General features: G+C 42.6%; 1 protein-coding gene across 12 annotated transcripts in view; it reads left to right on the forward strand.

Moving 5' to 3' along the window:
• zmp:0000001200 (dedicator of cytokinesis protein 9) overlaps nucleotides 1-21736 on the forward strand; it is a 65383-nt gene that overhangs the window by 28854 nt on the left and 14793 nt on the right. For all 12 annotated transcript variants that reach the window (XM_035603791.2, XM_047337085.1, XM_035603788.2 and 9 more), the window contains exons 2-27: nucleotides 826-942; nucleotides 5474-5563; nucleotides 7436-7518; nucleotides 8804-8873; nucleotides 10543-10638; nucleotides 10960-11094; nucleotides 13561-13735; nucleotides 14585-14640; nucleotides 15477-15551; nucleotides 15638-15778; nucleotides 16546-16758; nucleotides 16922-17044; nucleotides 17286-17368; nucleotides 17820-17942; nucleotides 18195-18274; nucleotides 18393-18580; nucleotides 18756-18821; nucleotides 18914-19006; nucleotides 19118-19241; nucleotides 19414-19532; nucleotides 19797-19883; nucleotides 20052-20141; nucleotides 20939-21054; nucleotides 21265-21334; nucleotides 21418-21543; nucleotides 21635-21706. In XM_035603791.2, coding sequence (XP_035459684.1) covers nucleotides 826-942; nucleotides 5474-5563; nucleotides 7436-7518; nucleotides 8804-8873; nucleotides 10543-10638; nucleotides 10960-11094; nucleotides 13561-13735; nucleotides 14585-14640; nucleotides 15477-15551; nucleotides 15638-15778; nucleotides 16546-16758; nucleotides 16922-17044; nucleotides 17286-17368; nucleotides 17820-17942; nucleotides 18195-18274; nucleotides 18393-18580; nucleotides 18756-18821; nucleotides 18914-19006; nucleotides 19118-19241; nucleotides 19414-19532; nucleotides 19797-19883; nucleotides 20052-20141; nucleotides 20939-21054; nucleotides 21265-21334; nucleotides 21418-21543; nucleotides 21635-21706 — 2811 coding nt within the window. The remainder of the gene's footprint in view (nucleotides 1-825; nucleotides 943-5473; nucleotides 5564-7435; nucleotides 7519-8803; nucleotides 8874-10542; nucleotides 10639-10959; nucleotides 11095-13560; nucleotides 13736-14584; nucleotides 14641-15476; nucleotides 15552-15637; nucleotides 15779-16545; nucleotides 16759-16921; nucleotides 17045-17285; nucleotides 17369-17819; nucleotides 17943-18194; nucleotides 18275-18392; nucleotides 18581-18755; nucleotides 18822-18913; nucleotides 19007-19117; nucleotides 19242-19413; nucleotides 19533-19796; nucleotides 19884-20051; nucleotides 20142-20938; nucleotides 21055-21264; nucleotides 21335-21417; nucleotides 21544-21634; nucleotides 21707-21736) is intronic.

Consider the following 21736-nt stretch of genomic DNA (forward strand, 5'->3'; position numbering starts at 1 on the left):
TTGTTGTCTTGACAGACAAGTCCACCCACGTTTCTTGTCATGAAAGCTCGTCGAGATTCATTTTTTCTCCATGCAGATGGAGGAGCCCTGATAGATTTCTCGCAGTGGATCTAAGAGATGTTTTGGTTTCGGTACGACAGCACAGTTAGTTCACTCAAGTTCGATCTATAGTGTCATGTCTGTGCACTGGGCCATATCTCCTCCTATGCATGGGTTGAATTCCAGGGGGGAAACTTGGTTGTTCAACTAAGTTTGGATCAACAAAGTTATCCCAACTTTTTTGGTCTTTTGGTGCCTAGAAAGCATTTGCATGCAGCATAGAGTTTAATGTGTACAGTGATAAAACTTGTATTACCATTTTTTTCAGCCTATTTTAGGTGGATTTAAAATGAATTTAAAATAAAGGTTAAAGTATTATCATCAATGGTGAGATAGTCAGTGTTAGTTTTTATAGTTTAAGAAGTCGTGTCACACTGTGTTTGTTTGTACCATACATCAACTGGACATTTCACTCACATTCAGTAAATTATATCTAATGAAGTTCTGAGGACCAAGCGTCAACAACATGGGACGGTGTGCAGGATATTTTTGGTTCTTTCACTCTGAACTGCAATGTCTTGAGTTTGAGTCCGATCGGGGTCTTTGTTCTATTCCATCACCCATCTTTCTTTCTCTCCCCCCATTTCCTCTCATATCCTCACAGGATCTAGCTAAAAAAAAAAGGTGACACGTACCAACAAATCTGTATCAATTAAATTTACACTGGAAATCATTTGCAAACTTACAACAACCGTAACCGGAGCGTTTTCCCTCTGTGCTCTCCAGGTGAAACCCAAGGTGATCGAGCCGCTGGACTATGAAAATGTGCTGGTGCAGAGGAAGACACAGATCCTTAGCGATGTCCTCCGAGACATGCTGCAGTTCCCCCTGGAGGACTTTGAGGTGAGTTTCACACCTGACGCTTCGCTGGAAAGTCTCTCATTCACACTCGGAAAACTGGTGAAAAATCTCACTGGAGTAAATGTGGCCCCGGGTGTTGGAACTGGGATTATACGCGTGAGCATTAAGGTTCTAACTATGGAAGGGATATAATGTTGGTGGTGGCATGCAACCAAGTAATTCTGCTAGAGGTAGGGATTGGATTCCTGGTGGGGCTACTTCTCGTGTCACTGCTGTGGAAAGTGAGGCATCTTGGGTAAAAAAAAAAAAAAAAAGTGTGCTAGTGATAGAAATCATTTCAACTGCCTGTACAGTAAAACGCTTTTTAAAGACTGTGCTCCACAACATGCAAGGTCAAAGTATTTATTGTTATCTGTCCAACATCATTATTTTCCCACCCACTTGCATGTTTTCTTTGTTTTATTTGTTTGGCTTTTGCAGTCTTCTCCTTTGGCCCAGGCGTGGCCAGTGTTGTGAATACGGGGTGGGGTCGCTCGCTGCGGCTCTCCTTTTGTTTACATCCTTGCATGCTACAGCGAGACCGGAGTCAGGGGGCCATCTGTTTAATCGGCCCATTCTGTCTCCTATGTTGTGATAGAGCAAGCGTTATCTGGAGCCACATTGTACAGGACACACGCTCCCCCACACTTTCCACGTTGAGGGTGGAAAGAAATCCAGAATGGAAATCTGGCCCAGCGCTGGTACTAAAGGAAACGGCAATTCTTTAGAAAGGTTTTTGTAACAACAGCAGCAATGAGATGAACAGTGCATCCTCAGTTCTGACCCTGCCACACATATATAACCTTATATGGTTATAACTCTCCTGGCAGTGAAGGACGTCTTTGGTTCAGTAGCCATGATGAGTTCAACATCTTTACTTTCAATTGTTTACAGGCTGGATAGTAAAATTGCAAACAAGAGTGATTTTGTTTTATTTATTTATTGTCATGTGAGTGCAAAACTGTAATTCATTTCCCATTTAAGACACTGAAGACGCCTGCAATTTTTACATGAGAAGGTTTTTTGGTGGCTGTGGGGTAAAGATGTCAACCATTAGCTGCAACATCTACAAATTCTATTCAGGACCATCATCTGCTTTCTCTCTCAATTCACTGTCATACTCACACATCATTCTTCACAAATCTGTTTTTGTCATTTCAGGCATGGACATTGTGTAAATGATGAGGTTATTCTGTGCGTCGCTAGCTCAAAAAAGCTGCCTTTTCAAATGCATTATCACTTAACCAACTTGTTTATGACAAAAATGAAATTCACAATTTGTTTGTTGACTAAAACCACAATCTAATCACTGCACTGTACAGACTCTCATCAATGAGAAGGACGGTGGCAGTGTGGAACAGAATAAAAGTAAAAAAAAGGATAAAAGGAAGTGTTTCTAAGTTTGGGTTTGGCTCTGGATATAGTCAGGGGCTGTTAACAGTTTGAAAGGCCTGGCAGCTGGGTGCTCGGTGACAGCGGGGGCAGCCTTGACTTTGTCTTCTCTTGTATCACACTCCTCCAGCCCGCTGCTATGAACACAACATACCAGCTTTAAACACAAACGGTACGTTGTCAGGGGCGGACAGGTGATTCTGCCTGAGAAACCAAAAAAAAACAAAACACACGAGGCAACAGTGATTGAACCCAACATCTGTTTCAGCCTCGCCAGACTCCGGTTCGAGCAAGTGTTCAATCAGTCAAGGAGCTTTCAGGTTTTTGGTGCTTTTAGTGAGAGGGGGCATGACCAGTGTGTATTCATACAGAAACCTCAGCGTGCCCGGAGTCGCTGCTAAATCAAGGCCAGAACAGACAGAGAGAGAGCTCCTTTGTCCGTGTTATTTTTGTATTACTCCTGTTCCTCGGAAGTAGAAACTACTATCAGGTCTCTGCCTCACTTGCACATTAAAAGTCATGTGTTGGTCCTGTTCTTTCGTGAGTGTTCATCTCCATCTGTTTTGGACCTGGGAGCTGCTGGCACCAGGCACTTCTGTGCAGGTCTCTGTGTGCTCTCTGTGCAAGGTTCCTGGGTACATTTGTCCTGGATTACCAGGATGGGGCCCTCACTCCTTTTCTTCTCAATTGGAGGTGTAATAAGATTGTGGAGGCCCATCCCCGCCTTGAAGACCACAGATCTGGACCATATTTTCCGTCCTTTTCTTGAACCACCGAGGTTTTGAAAGACACCACATGCTGTTTGTCTTTAATGGACAAGTTTGGTAATATTCAGTATTTTTCGAATCTTTCAAAACCTGCCCACTTCCCCTGTATCCATTCGTTCCTACTGACGACACACTTTTTAAAAGGTTCAAAAAAATATCCTTATCAGCTGTTTGTGGTGGGGCTATTGATGGTAAATTATTTTTGGCCCAATCCCTACTGGATACACATAATGTATCCTAATGACTTTGGCAAACGCCTGCCTTTTCCACTTACGCTACTTACATGAGGTAAACATCAAGACTAAGTACAACCCTTATGAACCGCGCGCTTGGCCCTGCAGCCTGTTTTTTCCGTCATTAAACTATCAAAAGTGGATTTGAAAACGCCCTGAATGCACTTGCTCCATGTGCTTTAGACCACCTGCTTACATTATAAAAATAATGCTCAAAAGGTTGACGGAGTCCTGCTGAGTGCAGATATAATCCGCCCCACTAATTTGGGACTTATTTCACCAGAGAATCATGTGGTTGTCCCCCAGCGACTTTTAGTCCAATTAAACACTTCCTGTTACCCACTTCCTGGCCCCCTCTCACCTCCATGGCTGTTTATTTCTCCTTCTTGGACTGTAAAGATTAGAATCTGCCCCGTGCAGGAAAGCGTGTCAGAGAGGAAGAAGAGACTTCTGGTTCGCGAACACAAGCTTGGTGTGGAATTTGTCGTAGATGACACCACTCAGTCTAACACCATATACAAGGTCATTGTGTGGAGGAGGGAGGGTACGCGTCGATCCGTCCCGAGTGATCGTGATCATTGTATCAATATTCTGTCATATAAAGCTTTTTTGTACAGTATTGAAACACCATGTATTCCCAGCAGGATAGTGCGCCAAGAAAGAAAACATAGAATCCTTTCTGACAACATACACTATAACTCTGACAATGTATTAACAAGTTATTGTACAATTTATCTCATCATAAAAGGTTAGGATTGTATTTATCAATGAATGATTATGTGAAGTGTTTTGTTGACATAATTCTCTGAGACTAGATACCTGTGCTAACGTTCCCTTAAGTATTTGTATTGAAGGTGTCATTTTTTTTATTGGATGTTGTAATATATAAACAAAAGGGATAAAAATGTTCACTTGATAATGTCTGGCTGAAAGCTAATAACATGGAACCTATTTCTCCTCCAAGCATTTTTCTGTTCGATAAAAATAATCGGAAAAAAAAGATAATGGCGGTATCGTGTTGCACCCCCCGCGGTCACAGACATCGCAGCTCACGCTTACAGCTGACGAGCATTTGACTTGCACAAAACCAGAACTCCTTTGTTTCCTTTTAACCCGGTCAGGCGGACTGCTATCGCTTAATGGTTGTATTTATATTTCACTCGCAGGGATTATGTGCGATCAGATGCTCTTTATTTTTACCGTCAGACTTAAGCCTCCTGCCGAGGTCTGATCCTGATGATGATGATGTTGTTGCTCGTTGCAGCATTTCACTCAGTGTCTCACACTTCAAAAAAATAAGAAATAAATTAAGTCCATTTTTATATACATTAGTCCGTGAGGCGGATCCTTTCTGCTGTGGTCTTCAAGACACTGTTCATGTCTCTGTTTCACGAAAGTCCTGAACGCATCGCTCAACAGTTACTGTCTTAAGAGATCTCTATCTGAATGAGAAAGGGAAGTTGAAAAGTGGGTTGCACTCCTCTTTTTAAAGTAACAGTAAAAGAGCACCTAAAGAGCATTGATCAGTTATACGATCAAAATGGATTTCTAACTGTGCCACCTCGTTAAGAAAAGCTTTAGGAAACAGTGGATGAATAAAAAGGAAATGCATTGAATGTTTTTTCTAAGATTATATGTTAAATCACATTTTTCAGAATATATTTGTGGGGTCTTTACTGTGCTTATGCTGCAGAGCCATGATTTCTGTTTCTGCTGTGAAATTCCTGTTAGTCATTTGTTAAAGGCTTGGACAAAACATTAGAGACGCTGATTACTCACAGCGCGTCTGTACAGTGGCAGGGAGCCAGACTCGGGGTGTGTCCGTGGGTCCTGGAGCTGAACAGCATGGACAGGCATCCTGCCTCCCTCACATTCTGCCTCTTTGAACCCTCAGGAAGACATCAGTTGGTTCCCGAGCACAGAATAATATTTGAAAGAACACCCAGGGCAACTTTCTCCAGCTGTGACCACAAACTGTAAAAAAAAGAAAAGAAAAAAAAAGGTGTCCAGCTTGAGAAATGTCTCCCACATTTTGCTTCAATTTCACTTTTACGATGTTCCTCGTGAGTCGTGTTTGATCTGCTAGCTGTGTTGACTTTGTTCTGTTTCTTATGTTGAACAAAATCTTTCTTTGTTTTGCAGATTTCCACTCTGAGGAGGCAAGGGAGAACACTCTACCCCACGCTGCCTGAAAATGCAGAGAGGGGCGCCCAGAGTCTGTTTGTCCAAGAGGTGCGCTGATTTAAAAGGGCCTGAAAATTTGGTCTTCTTTATCAACTTTTTTTTTTACAATAAGCAATGTGGTCATGACCAAAATTTTTTTTTCCAATGTAAGAACAGTTTTGGTTATTCTAAGCCACATTTTTTCAAAATCTGACAGCAGATATGAGCTGTAGTGTATATAGCACTTCAGAGGAAACCTCTTTATTTCATGCGTTCAGCTAAACACAGCATTAATCCAACTCTGTATAGCCTGAAGAATGGTCAATGGTCTTATTATGGCTTATTGCAGGAGGCAACTGGACTATTTGAACTGTATTTTCCCCGGAAATATTCTATTTATGCCAGGGGACTCTGAAATGATAAAGTGCAATTAATTTCTACAAACCACAAGTTTATCAAAAGTCTGTTTATTTTCTGTCAGTGTTGGTTTATAGAGCTATAAGGAGTCATGGACATGTCTACTATCCAGTGGTTCAGCTATAGTTCATTTCAGTCTTTGTTCTTTTCTTTATTCTTTAGCAGTAATTGCAGCAGGACTGAAAACTCAGTTGGTGCTGATAAAATGATGAATTAGGACTTTGAGAGGGGACGTTTTACTCCGGCCCATGCACACTCATCTCACTGTTTCCTTAAGCCAGAGACCAACTGGCTGCTGACAGTTCACCTTCCAGGTTAAAGGCCAGCGTGTCAGGCGCCTTTGTCTGAAGTCATAAAAGATACAAAAACCTCCCAGTCGAGTGTCGTGTGACATCACCGGGACAGCTGTGGAGATTAGGCCGGGCGAGAGCCTCTCTGTTTCCGATCGCTCTCCTGATCAGGTTGCTTTTTGTCTTCCTGCCGGGGCAGTTATTATAAATGACACGTATTCCTGTAGAAAGATACCAGAGAGGGAGCTGCTCCCATCACTGATTCTAACAATGAACAGATGTCTCCTTTCCAAGGAAAGGCAGATAGAGATACACTCCCTCCCAGTGAGTGTAGATGGACGGACGGACTGAGGTCATCATACAGTCATGATACTTTATTTCCTTAAGGATGTAACTGCAGAGAGTCTTTTCATTTCTGCTAAAAAGGGAAACATTCGATTGTAACTGTGCTTTCTTGGGATTCATAAAAACTTTTAAAAAATGCTCCGTGTCTACCTGCTGGAATTTTAGATCGTGGCGAGTTGAGATCCTTATATTTAAAGGGTGACCTCAAACAATTCTACACATCAGAGACGACTGATTACTAACCCTACCACTGCACACATTAGAAAGGTTGTGAAAAGTCTTTTGTCGCTGCAGAGGGAGCAGCACTGAATCGGTTAAACCCCTGGAGTCAGTGTTGTGTGAATATGAAAACAGACTTGAGGGGAGTGGAGTTTAAAGAAATGATCTTACCAGACCTCTGCAGCCTGTGCCTCATCTCAGCTTAAGACGAGGAGCAGGCTGCAGCAAGTGGCAGAACGCACTAAAAACTCAGACAAAATCTGTCGCTGGTCGAATTGCATCCTGGATAATGTAAGGTGCGAGATTTTGACACGGAAGGAGATTGCATAGAACAAAAAAGAAAACTATAGTTGCGGTTTTTGCTTCTTTTGTTTTCGTAAGATAAAGATACATTCTTCTTTGACCCCATCAATGATGAATCTGACAATGTTCTACTATAAGAGTACAAAATGAGTGAATTACTCTTGAAAGTTGTTAGTATGCGTCAAACCCTGAAACCTTTCGGCCACACAACTTAAACAACCGCAAAATATTGTTGCATCTTGCTCCTCTAAATGGCGGCCAACCCCCCCCCCCCCCCCCCCCCCTGTGCATTGTACTGTGTTGACACAACATTAATATTGACTACAATATTAATGGTTTGTAATTCATTTGAATTGTGTCTCCTCAGTGCATCAAGACCTACAAGTCTGACTGGCATGTGGTCAACTACAAGTATGAGGACTATTCTGGAGACTTTCGACAGCTTCCACAGTAAGTCTGTAGTTACAGGACTCTACTCTGTGTTCGCAGAGGTAATGCATTTGTGTGCCAAGACATTCTTCTGATGGGCAAGTAACAACACAGCTACTCCACATAATACATGGATGCCACAGATTTTAGACTAAGAAACACAGTGCACTCACAAACACGTGCAGTTTGAACTATTTGTCTCCAGCTTCTGACACAATGTCGTCGTGACTTAATTACAAGGAAGAGGAAACGCTGCTGAAGAAGAATTCTTATTTCCCTGCAACAAAAGAGTGTTTACTTTTTAATGATGGACTGGATGATTCCCGACTGCAGCCGGAGTGGAAACCACCCGCATTGTCCCGAAATTGTGTCATCAAGTTCCAGTCTGTTCCCCGAAGAGTATCTGTTTTACTGACAATATGTGAGAGTATGAGTTGACGGTGACCTTGACTGTATCACAGCTGCCAACTGTTCTGTCGCTTTAGTAAACCTGGGGAAGTTAAAACAATAAACTGTGACGTGGTTCGCCTGTTAAAAACCTCACACTGCTTTCAGTTGAAGTGTTTCTTGCCTTCGGCACATTTTAATTTTCCACCAGGCAGTACGCACCCAAACGTATTTCCCTGAGCAGCCAAGTGCCTTTTCTTGATTTTCACCTTGACACAACTGCAAATATGCACTAGAGAGCATTCTGCAATGGGATCACATCAGTCACGGCGCCCGGCAACAGGTTGTCCTTCCAACCCATGAGCAGTCAGTAGCCATTACTGCATTGTTCCATGAGCACTCAGTACATGTGGGTTGGCTCATATCCAACTACACACCTGTACATTTTCATGGCTGCATGTTTCAGGGTGGTGACGCTACGGCGACAAAAAGGACAAATCAAAGCACGCAAGCTTAGCTCAGGACTGCGATCGATGTCTGTGACAGTCATTACAGATAAAGTGACTTCCTCAAGTGAATTGCTATATTAGCGTTAAAATCTTCCAAAAAATTGAAAGTCACTTTTTTTCATGTGAAAATGTTTCACTTCTCAAGTGTTAAAAGTTTAAATACATTGAATTATATGAGCTTGTGTATTTAACATGTAAAATCTTAATTTTCTAAGCAACTAGAAGCTATACTGTATCCATCATTTACTGTTGGATCAAATTATGGCAATAACTTTTTTTTAATTATAGGAGATTGAAATTAAAAAAGCAGATATTAAAGTGACAGTATGTTAAAATTATGCAACCAAAACAGTATCTGGTCTCATTAACACAAACCGCCCTTTTAATGTGAATTGATTATATTTTCACAGCAAAGTTTCCCGACCTGATAAACTGGCTGTCCATGTGTTTGAAGTGGACGAGGATGTTGACAAAGATGAGGTGAGTTCACATCACTACTTCTTTGTCAGATGACTTAAACACTGTGAAATTCAGTTATTTTCTCTATTCTTATTTATTTGCAAGTTTATAAATCAAGTTATCCTGTTTCTAATTGTGTTTTCGCATCTTATTCCCATCATCAGTTCTGTGTTTTGCTTAAAGAGCAGTTTTGTGTCTATCAGCTGAATTACATGTAATTAGACTTAAAGACTATTTTCCTGGCGTACCATGTTTGTTTTTGTTTTTTTACACAACGACATTTTCAAGGTCACTGTGCAAAATGTGGATCTTTTCTGCCCTCTGCTAATTCATGCATGACAGTGTGGGCGTGTATTCTTGCTCGTTAATCAGCCGACAGACTCTCAGTCTTCATGCGAGTCTTCAAAGACGATACAGAGCTGTGGCTGATATATTTCGAACACTCTCTCCTCGCCTGATATATCTATCTGGACCGTCTACAGACACCAAAATGTGTTGGTTGCAGTGGTGACTGAGTGAAATGGGTCCTTCAGACTGAAGCCGTTCCAGGCTGGTCAGGGGTCAGGGTCTATCCTGCTCAGCCTCACTGTCAACTTTACCTCTGACCGGGCAGGAGCAATCACCAAGATCCAAATTACCCTTCATTCAACTCTTGCCTCTCTCTCTGGCCTCCATCGCCTCCACAGCAGCCGTTATGTACAGTATTTCCAACAAGGAGGCTGCTTGTGCAAATAAAAAAAAAGGGATTTTCACTCTTCCCCCCAAGATATCCATCACTATTCACGTTGAATGAACTCTGTGATTTGTCTGCCTCCCCGGGGACTGGTGAATGTTGTCTAGACACTGATGAGGAAAAACCGGCACTGAACCTTTCCAGATGCTTTTCAGATCACCCCACATTGAATATCTTGAATATTCTTGCCAGCACATTTAAAATCCCCTTTTCTATATTAGCAAGAGAGACGAAGAAGAGATGCAGGGCCAGGACGACGACATCTTGAAAGGCCATTCACTCTTCTCATAGTCCGAAAGTGTGAGGGAAACGGGTCTTCGCTGTAGTCTTTCAAAGTCGGGACGTGTAACTGCACATGACACATCTTCTGTTCATCCAGGCCTGATCTAAACCAGAACAGGGCCGCAGAGTTTGTCCCCATATCCCCGTCCTTCATTACGTCTCCTAATTGGTTTGTTTTCACAGATCGTGATTGGCCGGTGGATCATGGTGGCTTAGTCATATGTGCAAGGCGTGCTCTCATGGTTACTCGCCTCAGAAGTGTGAGATGATTCGATTCATGTGTCCAGGACCTGCTGCGAAGATCCAGATATTTATTTGGCTTTCCAATCGCGGTTTGTGTAATTTTCCTCCGCTTGCTTGTTTGGACTGAGGCGGACCGACATCACGTTGGGCTCCATGTCATCTCAAACCACAACATCAAAGGTTTCCTGCACAGTGAGGAAAGGTTTTGACAGGCTGTGTTAAAAGCACTGCTGATACAATAGTATAGTGAGTGAAAAATCTGCCAGTGGTTCTAAATAGTGTACATTGTTTTCTCTCCTTTGAAACGGGTGACATGGTCCTGACATAAGGATTTTGTCCCCTTATGTGCCAAGCATTGTCTCCTGACTTTGCAGTGTTTTCAGCATCAGCGTGGTTTATATTGTCTTATCTTGTGTCTCTGTCCCCTTGCAGGACACGGCCTCCCTCGGATCCCAGAAAGGTGGGATCACCAAACACGGCTGGCTGTACAAAGGCAACATGAACAGTGCCATCAGCGTCACCATGAGGGTGAGACGGTGGTGATGGCCACTAAACTTATTAGTCACTTAGTCAATTAATCTATCGGTAGAAGTGTGTCGGTAAATATTATGATGAATGATTTATCGTTTGAGTCTCATACCTCCTCCTGTTTCAGTTTCTGAAATATGAGGATTTGCTGCTTTTCTTTGTCCCATTTGAGGGCAAACAAATAGGTTTGGTTATCGGACTATTTGTGAAACAAATGCTGATAATTTTAGTTCAGATCCAGATATGCTAGGATTGTTGTCGTTATGACTGAGAACTTAATCTCACACTGTATAATACAATTATTTCTTCTCATCATTTCAGTCATTCAAGAGGAGGTATTTCCACCTAACCCAGCTCGGAGACGGCTCTTACAATTTGAACTTCTACAAGGATGAGAAGATTTCCAAGGAGCCCAAAGGAACCATTTTCTTGGATTCCTGTATGGGCGTGGTTCAGGTACACTCCAAAGTATTCCAGTTATCTCTGGAACAATAGCAGTGATTGTTGAACTGAAATGACCCCAGATGACCCATTACCTGCTTTTGCCAAATGGGATATCCTGTTGGTAGTGCAGGGTGTAGCCAGGTCCCCAGTGCAAATTAAAATGCTATTTACCAGGAATAAACTGAAATTATGGACACAGTCACTTCCTCTTTACAATTCCTGTCTCTATAAATGAATTTCCAAACGTGGGAGCTAAAATTTGATCTGTAACGGGCAAAATGTCAACACAAATTGCTCCGACAGTGATGGACTGCTACTGAAATGGATCTGTGAGAACCTCTCTAGTCCATTTCCCTGAAACCTGAGCTCTCTCCTCCCCAAGGTCATGTTTTACTGCTGACTCTCGTGTGGTGAAACAAGGTGAATGCTGAAGTCTCACTTCCGTGCCATTTACGTCGGCAAACCATGCCACGTGCTGGAGTCTGAATGTAGGCCGAGACTCGCTGGGTGCACTGTTATCTGTCTGTCGTGTCAATAGATGGAAAGAACCTGATTTTACTGCTCCAGTTGATGAATGTTGACAGGACAGGAGGAGGATAGTGGAGCACTTTGGGTATTTTAATGCTTTGAGAAGTTTCATTAGTGCGGGTTATGGTGGTATGTACCATCTATCGAGATCCCCGACCTCCACACCACTCAGAATTTTAACCACAGTACTTTCCTCTGTCACATTCCTCAGCAGTGGAAGAAGTGTAGCAAGACTGCATCTCCCTTTTTCTCAGGCTATTTGTCATAGTCAATCTTTAACTTTGAATAATCTCAGTATCAAAATACAAGGGACACACTCTCAGGACCATTTGGGTTTACAAAAGGGCTACATACTACTTTTATATTTATACATGCTGTTTTACATTGGGTTTTTTTCAGAGTATTTTATTTCTTTTTAGAATAAAACTTGATGATGATGATTTGAGGATTGTGTCTGGGAGCAGATGTAATGTTTTCTTACTTGGTTGTCACCGATTAGCCACAAGATTAAAACAGGTAACTGGTTTTCAATGATGTGGCCGATCGGTGTACAATGATTGTGATACAGAGCCTTTACTTTTATGAATAATTGTGTGTTATTAAGCTTATTGCTAATTGTCCCAAAAGTAATTGGATTGCATTGCACAACAACCCATGATATACTTTTTTGGTGTGACTTTAAATCAACCGGCAGAAACTGCTCTATCAGCGGCGCTGCAGATGTTTCACTTGGCAGCTGCGGAGTGATGTCTCACTCAGCCACAAATCTGCTCCTGATGCCAACATACAGTTTGTTCAAACATACAGAGCATTATCAGTGTCAATGAAGTGACCAGCAGTTAACATGGATCAAAGGGGCTTTTTTTTCTTCCTATCTCTCTTATTGTCTCTTCTCAACTCACTCACTCTTTGAAGTAAGAGTATACATGCAAATGATATTAATAACTCTGAGAGTGTCGTTCACTAATTTCCCTGAGGATTTGTGCGCGGTGTGTTGTCTAGAAAACTGAGCCCTGACATTCTGTGTGTTAGGTTGATTAAGTCTGTTTATCGAGACTCCAGTTTTATTTCTGTCTTAAACACCCCTCTGCATGTTTACTCATCCAGCATGCAGATAATGACTCTCCCTCCCAGTCACTCCCACTCTGCTGTTTCAACACTGCAGACAAGCCGCTGTGATAACCACAGCACAACAACCCACTCACTGCTGACAATACTGAGACGACTTGACCCGTTCCGCTACAGAAATACTGCTCGGATGTTTTATGAAACTCTACAGGCAGAGTCATTCGCGTGTCATGGACAAACTGCAGCCGACTGAGCACTTGTCAGGTTCCGAATGGACTGAAATAGAGTCACACTGAAGCCTATATGGGAGAGTGACATCACTCTTCCTGGTGGTTGAGAGGTCAAAGTTCACCCCCACAGATCCAGCTCATTTTCTGGTGTCTTCACCCAGCTGCTCCATCACACTTCATAAAGTCTTTGCTGTGCTCCTGGCAGAGCTGCAGGCTTTGTTACACAGATGGAAATACTCTGTCCCGCCTTTACTCACTCTGTTATGGCGTCAGTTTTAGGCTTTAGGTTAGGCTACTAATTGGAAACTGATTTTTAGATTCTCGTGTGCATCGATATGTTTCCAGGCCCGAAATAGCAAAGTACAAGTGACTGTGACGGTAGAATAAAAGTGAAGCGAGTAATGATTTAAGTAATAAATCATAAAAACTAAACATCAGTTGCCATCTGGTGAGCTGGCAATGGTTCAGTGTTGTAAAACATTTCTTCATTTTTAAACTTGAAAAACTAAACATAGGCCGTCAAATTTTCGATGTCAGATAGAAACATTGATCTCACACTTTGTTTTAACTTTTGTAATGTATCCCAAAAAAAATTCCCCTGCTCCCTTCTCTCCTGATCTCGTCTAATCTCCCCTTTGTGTCGTCTCCGCAGAACAACAAGGTTCGGAGGTTTGCCTTTGAGCTGAAGATGCAGGATAAGAGCACCTACCTTCTGGCTGCCGACAGTGAAGTAGAGATGGAAGACTGGATCAACACCCTGAACAAGATATTGCACAGCAGTTTTGAGATCGCCATGCAGGAAAAGCGGAATGGAGAAATTCATGATGGTCTGTGAAGTGATGTCCCTGTCCCTCCATATTTTTTTCCAGCCCGGAAAGGACAGACAAATGTGAAATTAATTATTAATTATTCCACTTCTTACATTTCGTGTAAAACAATTTTTTGGCAGCCTGAAATATGCCTGTTATGTTTTATTATAAGTATTAAATATTATTATTATTATTGATATACCAGTATATACATTTGCAATGTAAGAAGTGGTTAATTAATATATGTGATTATAGAAGCAACAATGCTGCATTTACGTATGCTTAGTTCCTAAGACGAAGAATACCCTCAGTTATTATATCCATAATAATAATAATTAACCGTACTTAAAAGATCCAGTAAATCCACTCATTGTTATCGGTTTGTTTATTCTGGGACACTCTTTGCACTTGAGGATGTTTTTAATGAGACTTTGTTCATCCACACCTACTCGCAGGCCTCTACTTCCTCCTGGCTCTCGACGTGTAGTCTGTGGTTGTGTGACACTGGACCACCCAGGCTTTTAATACTCACCTACTGTCTCATATAGGAGGCTTAGCTGTGGAGGAACCAGGCTGAATGCCTCGGCACAAAATGCTCCACTAATCTTCCCAGCTCCCAAGCTTTTATTAATCACGCCGTGAATGAGAGAGAAAAAATATTCTGCTTGGGAGATTTCTTAAGATATACCACAGAGGAGCCGCAGGATCTCCCTCTCAATCCCGACTGATTGCTGAACAGTTTTAATTTGTATTTACTGAACTTTCACATGTCAGTGACTGAGTTTGGAGGTTTAACAACACAAGGTGGTTTAGTTTGTATTGAGTTTAGCTTTGGTGGATCTAACAAATTCTTAAATTTTCTTTCAGATGATGATCTTGGAAAGTCAGACAGCAGTTCCTCTGGCAGTATGGACAGCTTTCAGGTAGGTCTCACTTTCTACACTTGTTACATCATTTGTTTAACAACCATTAAACCGCTCTTCCTCACTGAGGCTGTGAGCCTGCTGCCCTTTTACCAAACATTTGGCTTGAATTAAGGCTTAAACTCACTGGTTACACACCTAATTTCTCAGGCATTCATTTGTTTTTGTTTTTTCTAGTTCTGATCTGAAATTAAACCCAGACTTGTTGTCATGTGACTCAATTAAACTGTAACAAAATCATTTCCACAGTATGACTCTTTCATTCAGAAGTGTGATTATGGTTTCATCCAAAAAACAATTCAGCATAATAAACACCTGGCCTCTAAACGTGCATCCAACCACATCCAAAGCAAAGTAGCAGAAAAAGCTGAGTCTTGCTTTTACACAATGACACCTGCATCAAGAGTTTAAAAAAAGATAATGATATAAACTGATGGATATTATCTGTGTTTCTTTAATTATTAACCAACTAGTGACTTACAGTACAGGCTCCTGAAGCGTTTTTCCCCTCAAATGGATATTTAATATTTTAAGGGGAAAAAAGCTCTTTGTGTTGACTAGTACAGAGTAGTGAAGCCAATTGTGCGTGGAAACTGGTGGTAACAGTTAGCTGGAAAACAGCTTGACAGGTAACAGTGTGCAGAAATATGTGCTGGTACCACCTGACTCTCCCCACTGAGCCAATCAAATATCAAGCTTTATTTCCAGATGGGGGCAAAAGAAAAAAACGTCCTAATGATAAAACCAACTGAGTGCAGATCTCTCACACGGCGCTTCTGGCTTTCAGATAGGATTTTGGTTTAAACCGATTTAGGAAATGCCTCTATTCTCCTCAGAGCACCAGAGATATCGAGTCCCGGATGAGGAACGAGACCAGACTGAAGCTGTTCACCCTCGACCCTGACACACAGGTAAACGTAAAGTACATTTAAGTTCACTTATTCCCAGGTGGTAGTGGGGTCCAACCTAACACTCTTTCTTTTGTACCGTCTGTTAGAAACTAGATTTCTCAGGAATAGAGCCAGATGTGAAGCAGTTCGAGGAGAAGTTTGGCAAACGTGTTCTGGTGAACTGCAATGACCTCTCGTTCAATCTGCAAAGCTGCGTGGCCGAGAACGAGGAAGGACCAACAACAAACGTAAGACTGATCTTTTTCTTGCCACAATTATCTGCCAGATTAAAGACGGATGAAATGGTTCGAGACCGGATGGGCTCATTATTTGAGATGCAGAAGGACTCCTGTTGGCATAGCAACCAGGCCAAAGACTCAGTAATGGCGAACAATCTGTATAATGGAGTCCAATGTCCTGCTGTCCTTCCCAGCAGAAGCTGTCTATTAAAGTCTGAACATGCTCCACACAGATACTGTGAAGTGTGTTCACCCAGCTCCCTCCACTGATATAAACTTGCAAAAGCTACTCGATATGCGGAAGATATTTGTTGTGCACCAATCCCACTTTGTCCTCTGCTGATAATGATTCTGACAACTGCTTTTAACACCAAGACTCTCTTTGTCCCAAATTTTAAATCTGTGTACCTCACTGTGTTGAAATCACTGTTGAGACTATTTAATGCAACATAACATGGGAAGAATCAAGTGTAGTTAAAATGCCCCTAGTTTTTGTTTAGATGACTTATAACAGTGTGTACGTTGCCTGCAGAGTTACTAATGATATGTTGCATGATAGCTAGGTAGGCCAGTTAAGCAATGCATTACATTTCTATGCTGACCTCGTCCCAAAGTGCTTTAGTTATTGTTTAAGGCTAATTCTGAGAGTAACCGGCGTTTCACTGTTTTATGGTGTCCTGATGCAGCCTAGTTGACAAAATGTGACGTGAAAAAGTCTGAAAAATCACCAGCATCAATTGCCTTAATACATAATCATTCCTCTGTTTCCTCTCCAGGTGGAGCCCTTCTATGTCACTCTCTCGCTGTTTGACATCCAGAATGGCAGGAAGATCTCCTCCGACTTCCACGTGGACTTAAACCACCCGTCCGTGAGGGGCATGGTGCCCAGTAACATCAGCCAGTACATGAACGGAGGGGGGGACGCTCCCCCAGAGGGGCAGCGGTTGGTCCACGGGGTGCCAGAGGCAGCCATGCAGTATCCCAGACAGGTGAGTCATGTTAGAGTAAAGACACTAGTTCTTTACTCTATTAAAAAGTTGAAGAGATACCATGATTATTTTGGTGTTTTCTCCGCTCGACAGCAGCACAATCTAAACATCTATTTGGTTTTGTGTTTCAAATTTACCAATACATTTCTACAATTGTCCACAGGGAGTGTTCTCGGTAATGTGCCCTCACCCGGATATCTTCCTGGTGGCTCGCATAGAGAAGGTGCTTCAGGGGGGAATCAACCACTGTGCCGAGCCGTACATGAAGAGTTCAGACTCCACCAAGGTACTGTCTGACCTACGCCTAACCCCCCTCCCCCTCCCCACCGAGCAAATTCCACCAGATTACTCCACATTATACACAGATCATCATCTGCACAGACACTCAAAACAAGCATTGACTTTGGCTGTACTGTACAAATGTGGTTTTTCACCCTAGAGGCACCGGGGTGTTTGAGACTGGTAGCGTGCTGAATAATACTGTCTGCAGTGAAATCTCCAATAGTACATTTCTGTTTTTGCACCAGGTGGCGCAGAAGGTCCTGAAGAATGCCAAGCTGGCATGTAGCCGGTTAGGCCAGTACAGGATGCCTTTCGCCTGGGCAGCAAGGTACTTGTCATGTGTATGTTCTGTCAGTCAGACACCGACTGTTTGTCTTGCAGCCTTTAAGGAAGGATATAAATAAAAATTATTACATACAATTAAACCTACATAGAGAGAGAATAAGGCAGCGAGCTTTGACTGAGAGTGGCGTAATAACAACTCGTGTTCTCTCCCAAAACTGACAGTCTGCATTGTGCCATGATGAACACTCATATCTACAGTTTTGTGCATACAATCCAAAAAACAAATCAAAATTAATTCAGGGATCTACTAAATTAAACTGCTTAACTTTAGATATAACCTGTGCTGTCTTTCCTTTGCATGTTTTTCAATATTTGTTAGTTGCAGCCGTAGACCAAATATTGTTTTTAGCCGAACAAACATGATGTATCCCTTCACACAGGGATGGACGTGTGTGCAAGACAAACGTCCTTGACTCCTCTTTTCTTTCTCGCAGGCCTTTGTTCAAAGATGCTTCAGGGACGCTTGACAAAAGTGCTCGCTTCTCAGCTCTGTACAGACAGGACAACAACAAGCTGTCCAACGACGACATGCTCAAACTGCTGGCTGATTTCAGAAAGTTAGTAGCGTTTCTACAAATACACTTGTCGTTTAAGTCCTCCTGCAGATGTCCTGGAAAGGAAAATAATGTTCCTATAGGTTGTACTTTGGAAAATGCTTGTCAGTTTTGAAAATAAGATGTTTGCTCACATCTGCGAATGTGGCCACATACAGTACTATTTGTTCATGTCTAGGCCGTCTGCCTGTTTCTTATTCAGTCTTTGGTGGACGATCGCAAAGGCTTAACCAGAGTTTATTTTCCTTTCCCCAGGCCAGAGAAGATGGCCAAGCTGCCTGTAATCCTAGGAAACCTTGATGTTACCATTGACAGTGTAGCCCCCGACTTGACAAGTAAGCCCCTCCAAACTCACTCCGTGCAGAGATGAAAGCTGCTTCTGTTCAGACCAGATCGGCCACGTTGTCTGCAGGCTGTTTATTTGGTCTCACTCCCTCCCGCTTCTGTGTATAGATTGTGTTACCTCATCCTACATTCCTGTGAAGCAGTTTGATGTCAGCGAGAAGACCAGCGTCTTCTTTGAAGTGGAGGAGTTTGTGCCGTGCATAGCCAAATGTTCTCAGCCTTTCACCATCTACAACAATCACCTCTACGTCTACCCGAAGCACTTGAAGTACGACAGCCAAAAGTCGTTTGCAAAGGTATCGCACATTTTCTTCCGAGTAGTGTCATTGGAGCAGGGACATTGAGAGCAAGTTTCCATAATTACAAAGTGAAAATGTGCACTGATTTCCCCCCAAAATCTAAACAGCAGAGACACTTTTTTCTTGTTGTGTGGCTAACCGGGACGACTTTGCTCGTTGCGTCTGTCTTTAGGCTCGAAACATAGCTGTCTGCATTGAGTTCAAGGACTCGGATGAAGAAGAGGCGGTTTCACTGAAGGTAAACACAAATGTGTCCTGGAGGTGAACTGAAAACTCCCAAAGGACGGCCCCACCCGTCACCGGATCTAATCAACCATTGTTATTCCATAGTGCATCTACGGCCGACCTGGAGGACCATTGTTTACCAAAAACGCCTTCGCTGCAGTACTACATCACCAGCATAACCCAGAATTTTATGATGAGGTTGGACACTTGAGCACTAGATTTCTCGCCAGGCACATAGAGCAGAATCACGTTCATTGCATCAGTCAATGCAGTTGTGACTAAATGTCTGTCTGTGCCCTTGCCCTTTAGTTCAAGATTGAGCTGCCAACCCAGCTCCACGAGAAACACCATCTGCTCTTCACCTTCTTCCACCTCAGCTGTGATAGCAACAGCAAGGCCAGCACCAAGAAGAGGGAACTGGTCGAGATGCAAGGTACGAAACTGCAACACCGAGTTTTCACACAGACGGTTTGAAACCACATCGTTTTAAAATGTCTGCATGTTCCATTTGAAATACAGTACAGTTGGGTGTGTTAGTGATGTTTCTGGCTCGAAGCAGCAGACTGTTAGCCGACTATCTTCTTCTCCTGTGTCGCTGCTCTCAGTGGGTTACGCCTGGCTCCCATTGCTGAAGGACGGCCGAGTGATCATGAATGAGAGTCAGATCCCCGTGGCTGCCAACCTGCCTGCTGGATACCTCAGCTGCCAGGAGGGGGCTGGCAAGGTGGAGTGCATCCTCAAGTTGTTTAACAGTGATGACTTGGCCTCATCTACTCAGAGTTCTTGTTCTTCTTTTCTTTCTTTTTGAATCTTTCGTACACACAGTACATGTGTAAATACAACTAGGAGGAGAAAAAAACAAAGGTTACAGCCCATGTAATAATAAAATGAATACGTAAATACATTTAAAAATGTCTGTAGGGATGATTGCACGGATATAGTTCATTATATTTACTCACCAAATGATTGTTAATTTATTTCCTTACAGCATTCAGGTCCTGAAGTCAAATGGGTGGATGGAGGCAAGCCTTTATTCAAGGTGTCCGCTCACCTTGTTTCCACTGTCTACACTCAGGTTAGTCTCTGTTTTAGTTGAATGTCTGTGCTGTAAATGACACTGGATTCATGTGTATCCTATGAAATTTGTCACATCTGAACTTGTCCTGTGATTTCATTACAACCCAGTGTTGTGGAATAATAACCACTTGTATTCTGAATTATTTTTTGTGCCTCGACATTTCAGGATCAACATTTGCACAATTTCTTCGATCACTGTCAGAGCGTAGCGTCTGCGGCCCAGGGATCAGGAGGAGAGCTGGTCAAATACCTGAAGGTAAAGCAATGAGTGCAAGTTTAAAGATTAGATTTTTAAGTTACATGTACAACGTGATGATGATTTCTTTTATTCACAAGTGACACAACTGAAGGTAAAGGTCAGACATTTGTCACCCTTCACACTCATTGTTTTAATTCGTCAGCTAAAAGTAGCTCGGACTCACAGTCACATGTAGTTGATACAATTTTTTTCCCATTGCCATTGATACAGAATTTATTTGTAACTTACCAGTAGATATTAGTTTGATAACAGTATTTCTGTCCGAAGTCTACTCTTAGCTGGTTCCTTTTCCATTTTTTTTCTGTGGCACCAGTAACTCAGTTATTACTTTTTCCATCTCTCACCTTCGTTCCAGTCCATGGGAATCTCCGTTCACTGTTCCGCTGGTTGAAATTGACATGGAAAGCAACACTTAATCCAATGCATCTCTTGGGTTCTAATGTAAACACAGCAGTGAACATGAACAATAGATGGAGGGTCAAACTTAAGGTCAGCTGTGCCAACTGGCAGCTCGCCAAATGACTTTGGCAGGGCTTGTGTAGGTTTCCTGTACACAGGGACGGATGCTGTGCAGGGTACCCACTCTCTGCCACGTTCCAGCCTCTTGAGCATGTAGTGTAGGTGATTATCACAATGTTGTTTACTTGTGTCCTGATTAGTTTCCTCATATGTTATCTTGTGTCTGTCTTCTGTGTTCTCCTTTAAAGCAATGAAAGATTATTCTTCACACTGCACATTAAGAGCTGTTTCACTGAACTCTCCATAAACATACCTCTGTGACGTTGTGCCGTCAGAGTCTGCACGCCATGGAGAGTCACGTGATGATCAAGTTCCTGCCTACCACCCTGAATCAGCTGTTTAGGGTGCTTACCAGTGCCACCCAAGAGGATGTGGCCGTCAACGTCACCAGGCAAGTGTCTCTGAAACCTCCCTTGACTCAACAACTGCCTCAGATTCATCTAAATTCATGCACATAAATTACAATTAGTTTGAAATGATTTATTGTGAAAACTTTGTTTATTGTGATATGAAACTAAACATGGACAGTGTTGTGTTTTAAAACCCTCATTTCAGAAACCTTTTCTCACTCATGCTTTCCTTTGCTGTCGTTTCCTTGTAGAGTCATGATTCACATTGTTGCCCAGTGCCATGAGGAGGGGTTGGAACACTACCTGAGGTCATACGTGAAGGTAAAAATCTCACCTCTCATTATCTATATGTCGTGTTCGCACCGGAGGATCCACACGTCTCTCGCTGCATGCGTCTGTTACAGTTTGTATTCAAGGCCGAGCCGCACACGACGTCCAGCACCCGATCAGTGCACGAGGAGTTGGCCAAAGCCATGACGGCTATCCTGAAGCCTTCCACTGACTTCCTCACGAGCAACAAGCTGCTCAAGGTAACACATCTGTACCAATTTTAAAGGATTACATGGCGTATAATTACATTTGACATGAACGTCGTCTGATTGATGTTTGTCTGCCCCGCAGTACTCCTGGTATTTCTTTGAAGCCTTAGTCAAGTCCATGGCTCAGTACTTGATTGAGAGCTGTAAGGTGAAGGTAAGTCTGCCACGACGTGTGCGCTTGACT

The sequence above is a fragment of the Scophthalmus maximus genome, chromosome 14, assembly GCF_022379125.1.
Source record: "Scophthalmus maximus strain ysfricsl-2021 chromosome 14, ASM2237912v1, whole genome shotgun sequence".
NCBI lineage: Eukaryota > Metazoa > Chordata > Actinopteri > Pleuronectiformes > Scophthalmidae > Scophthalmus > Scophthalmus maximus.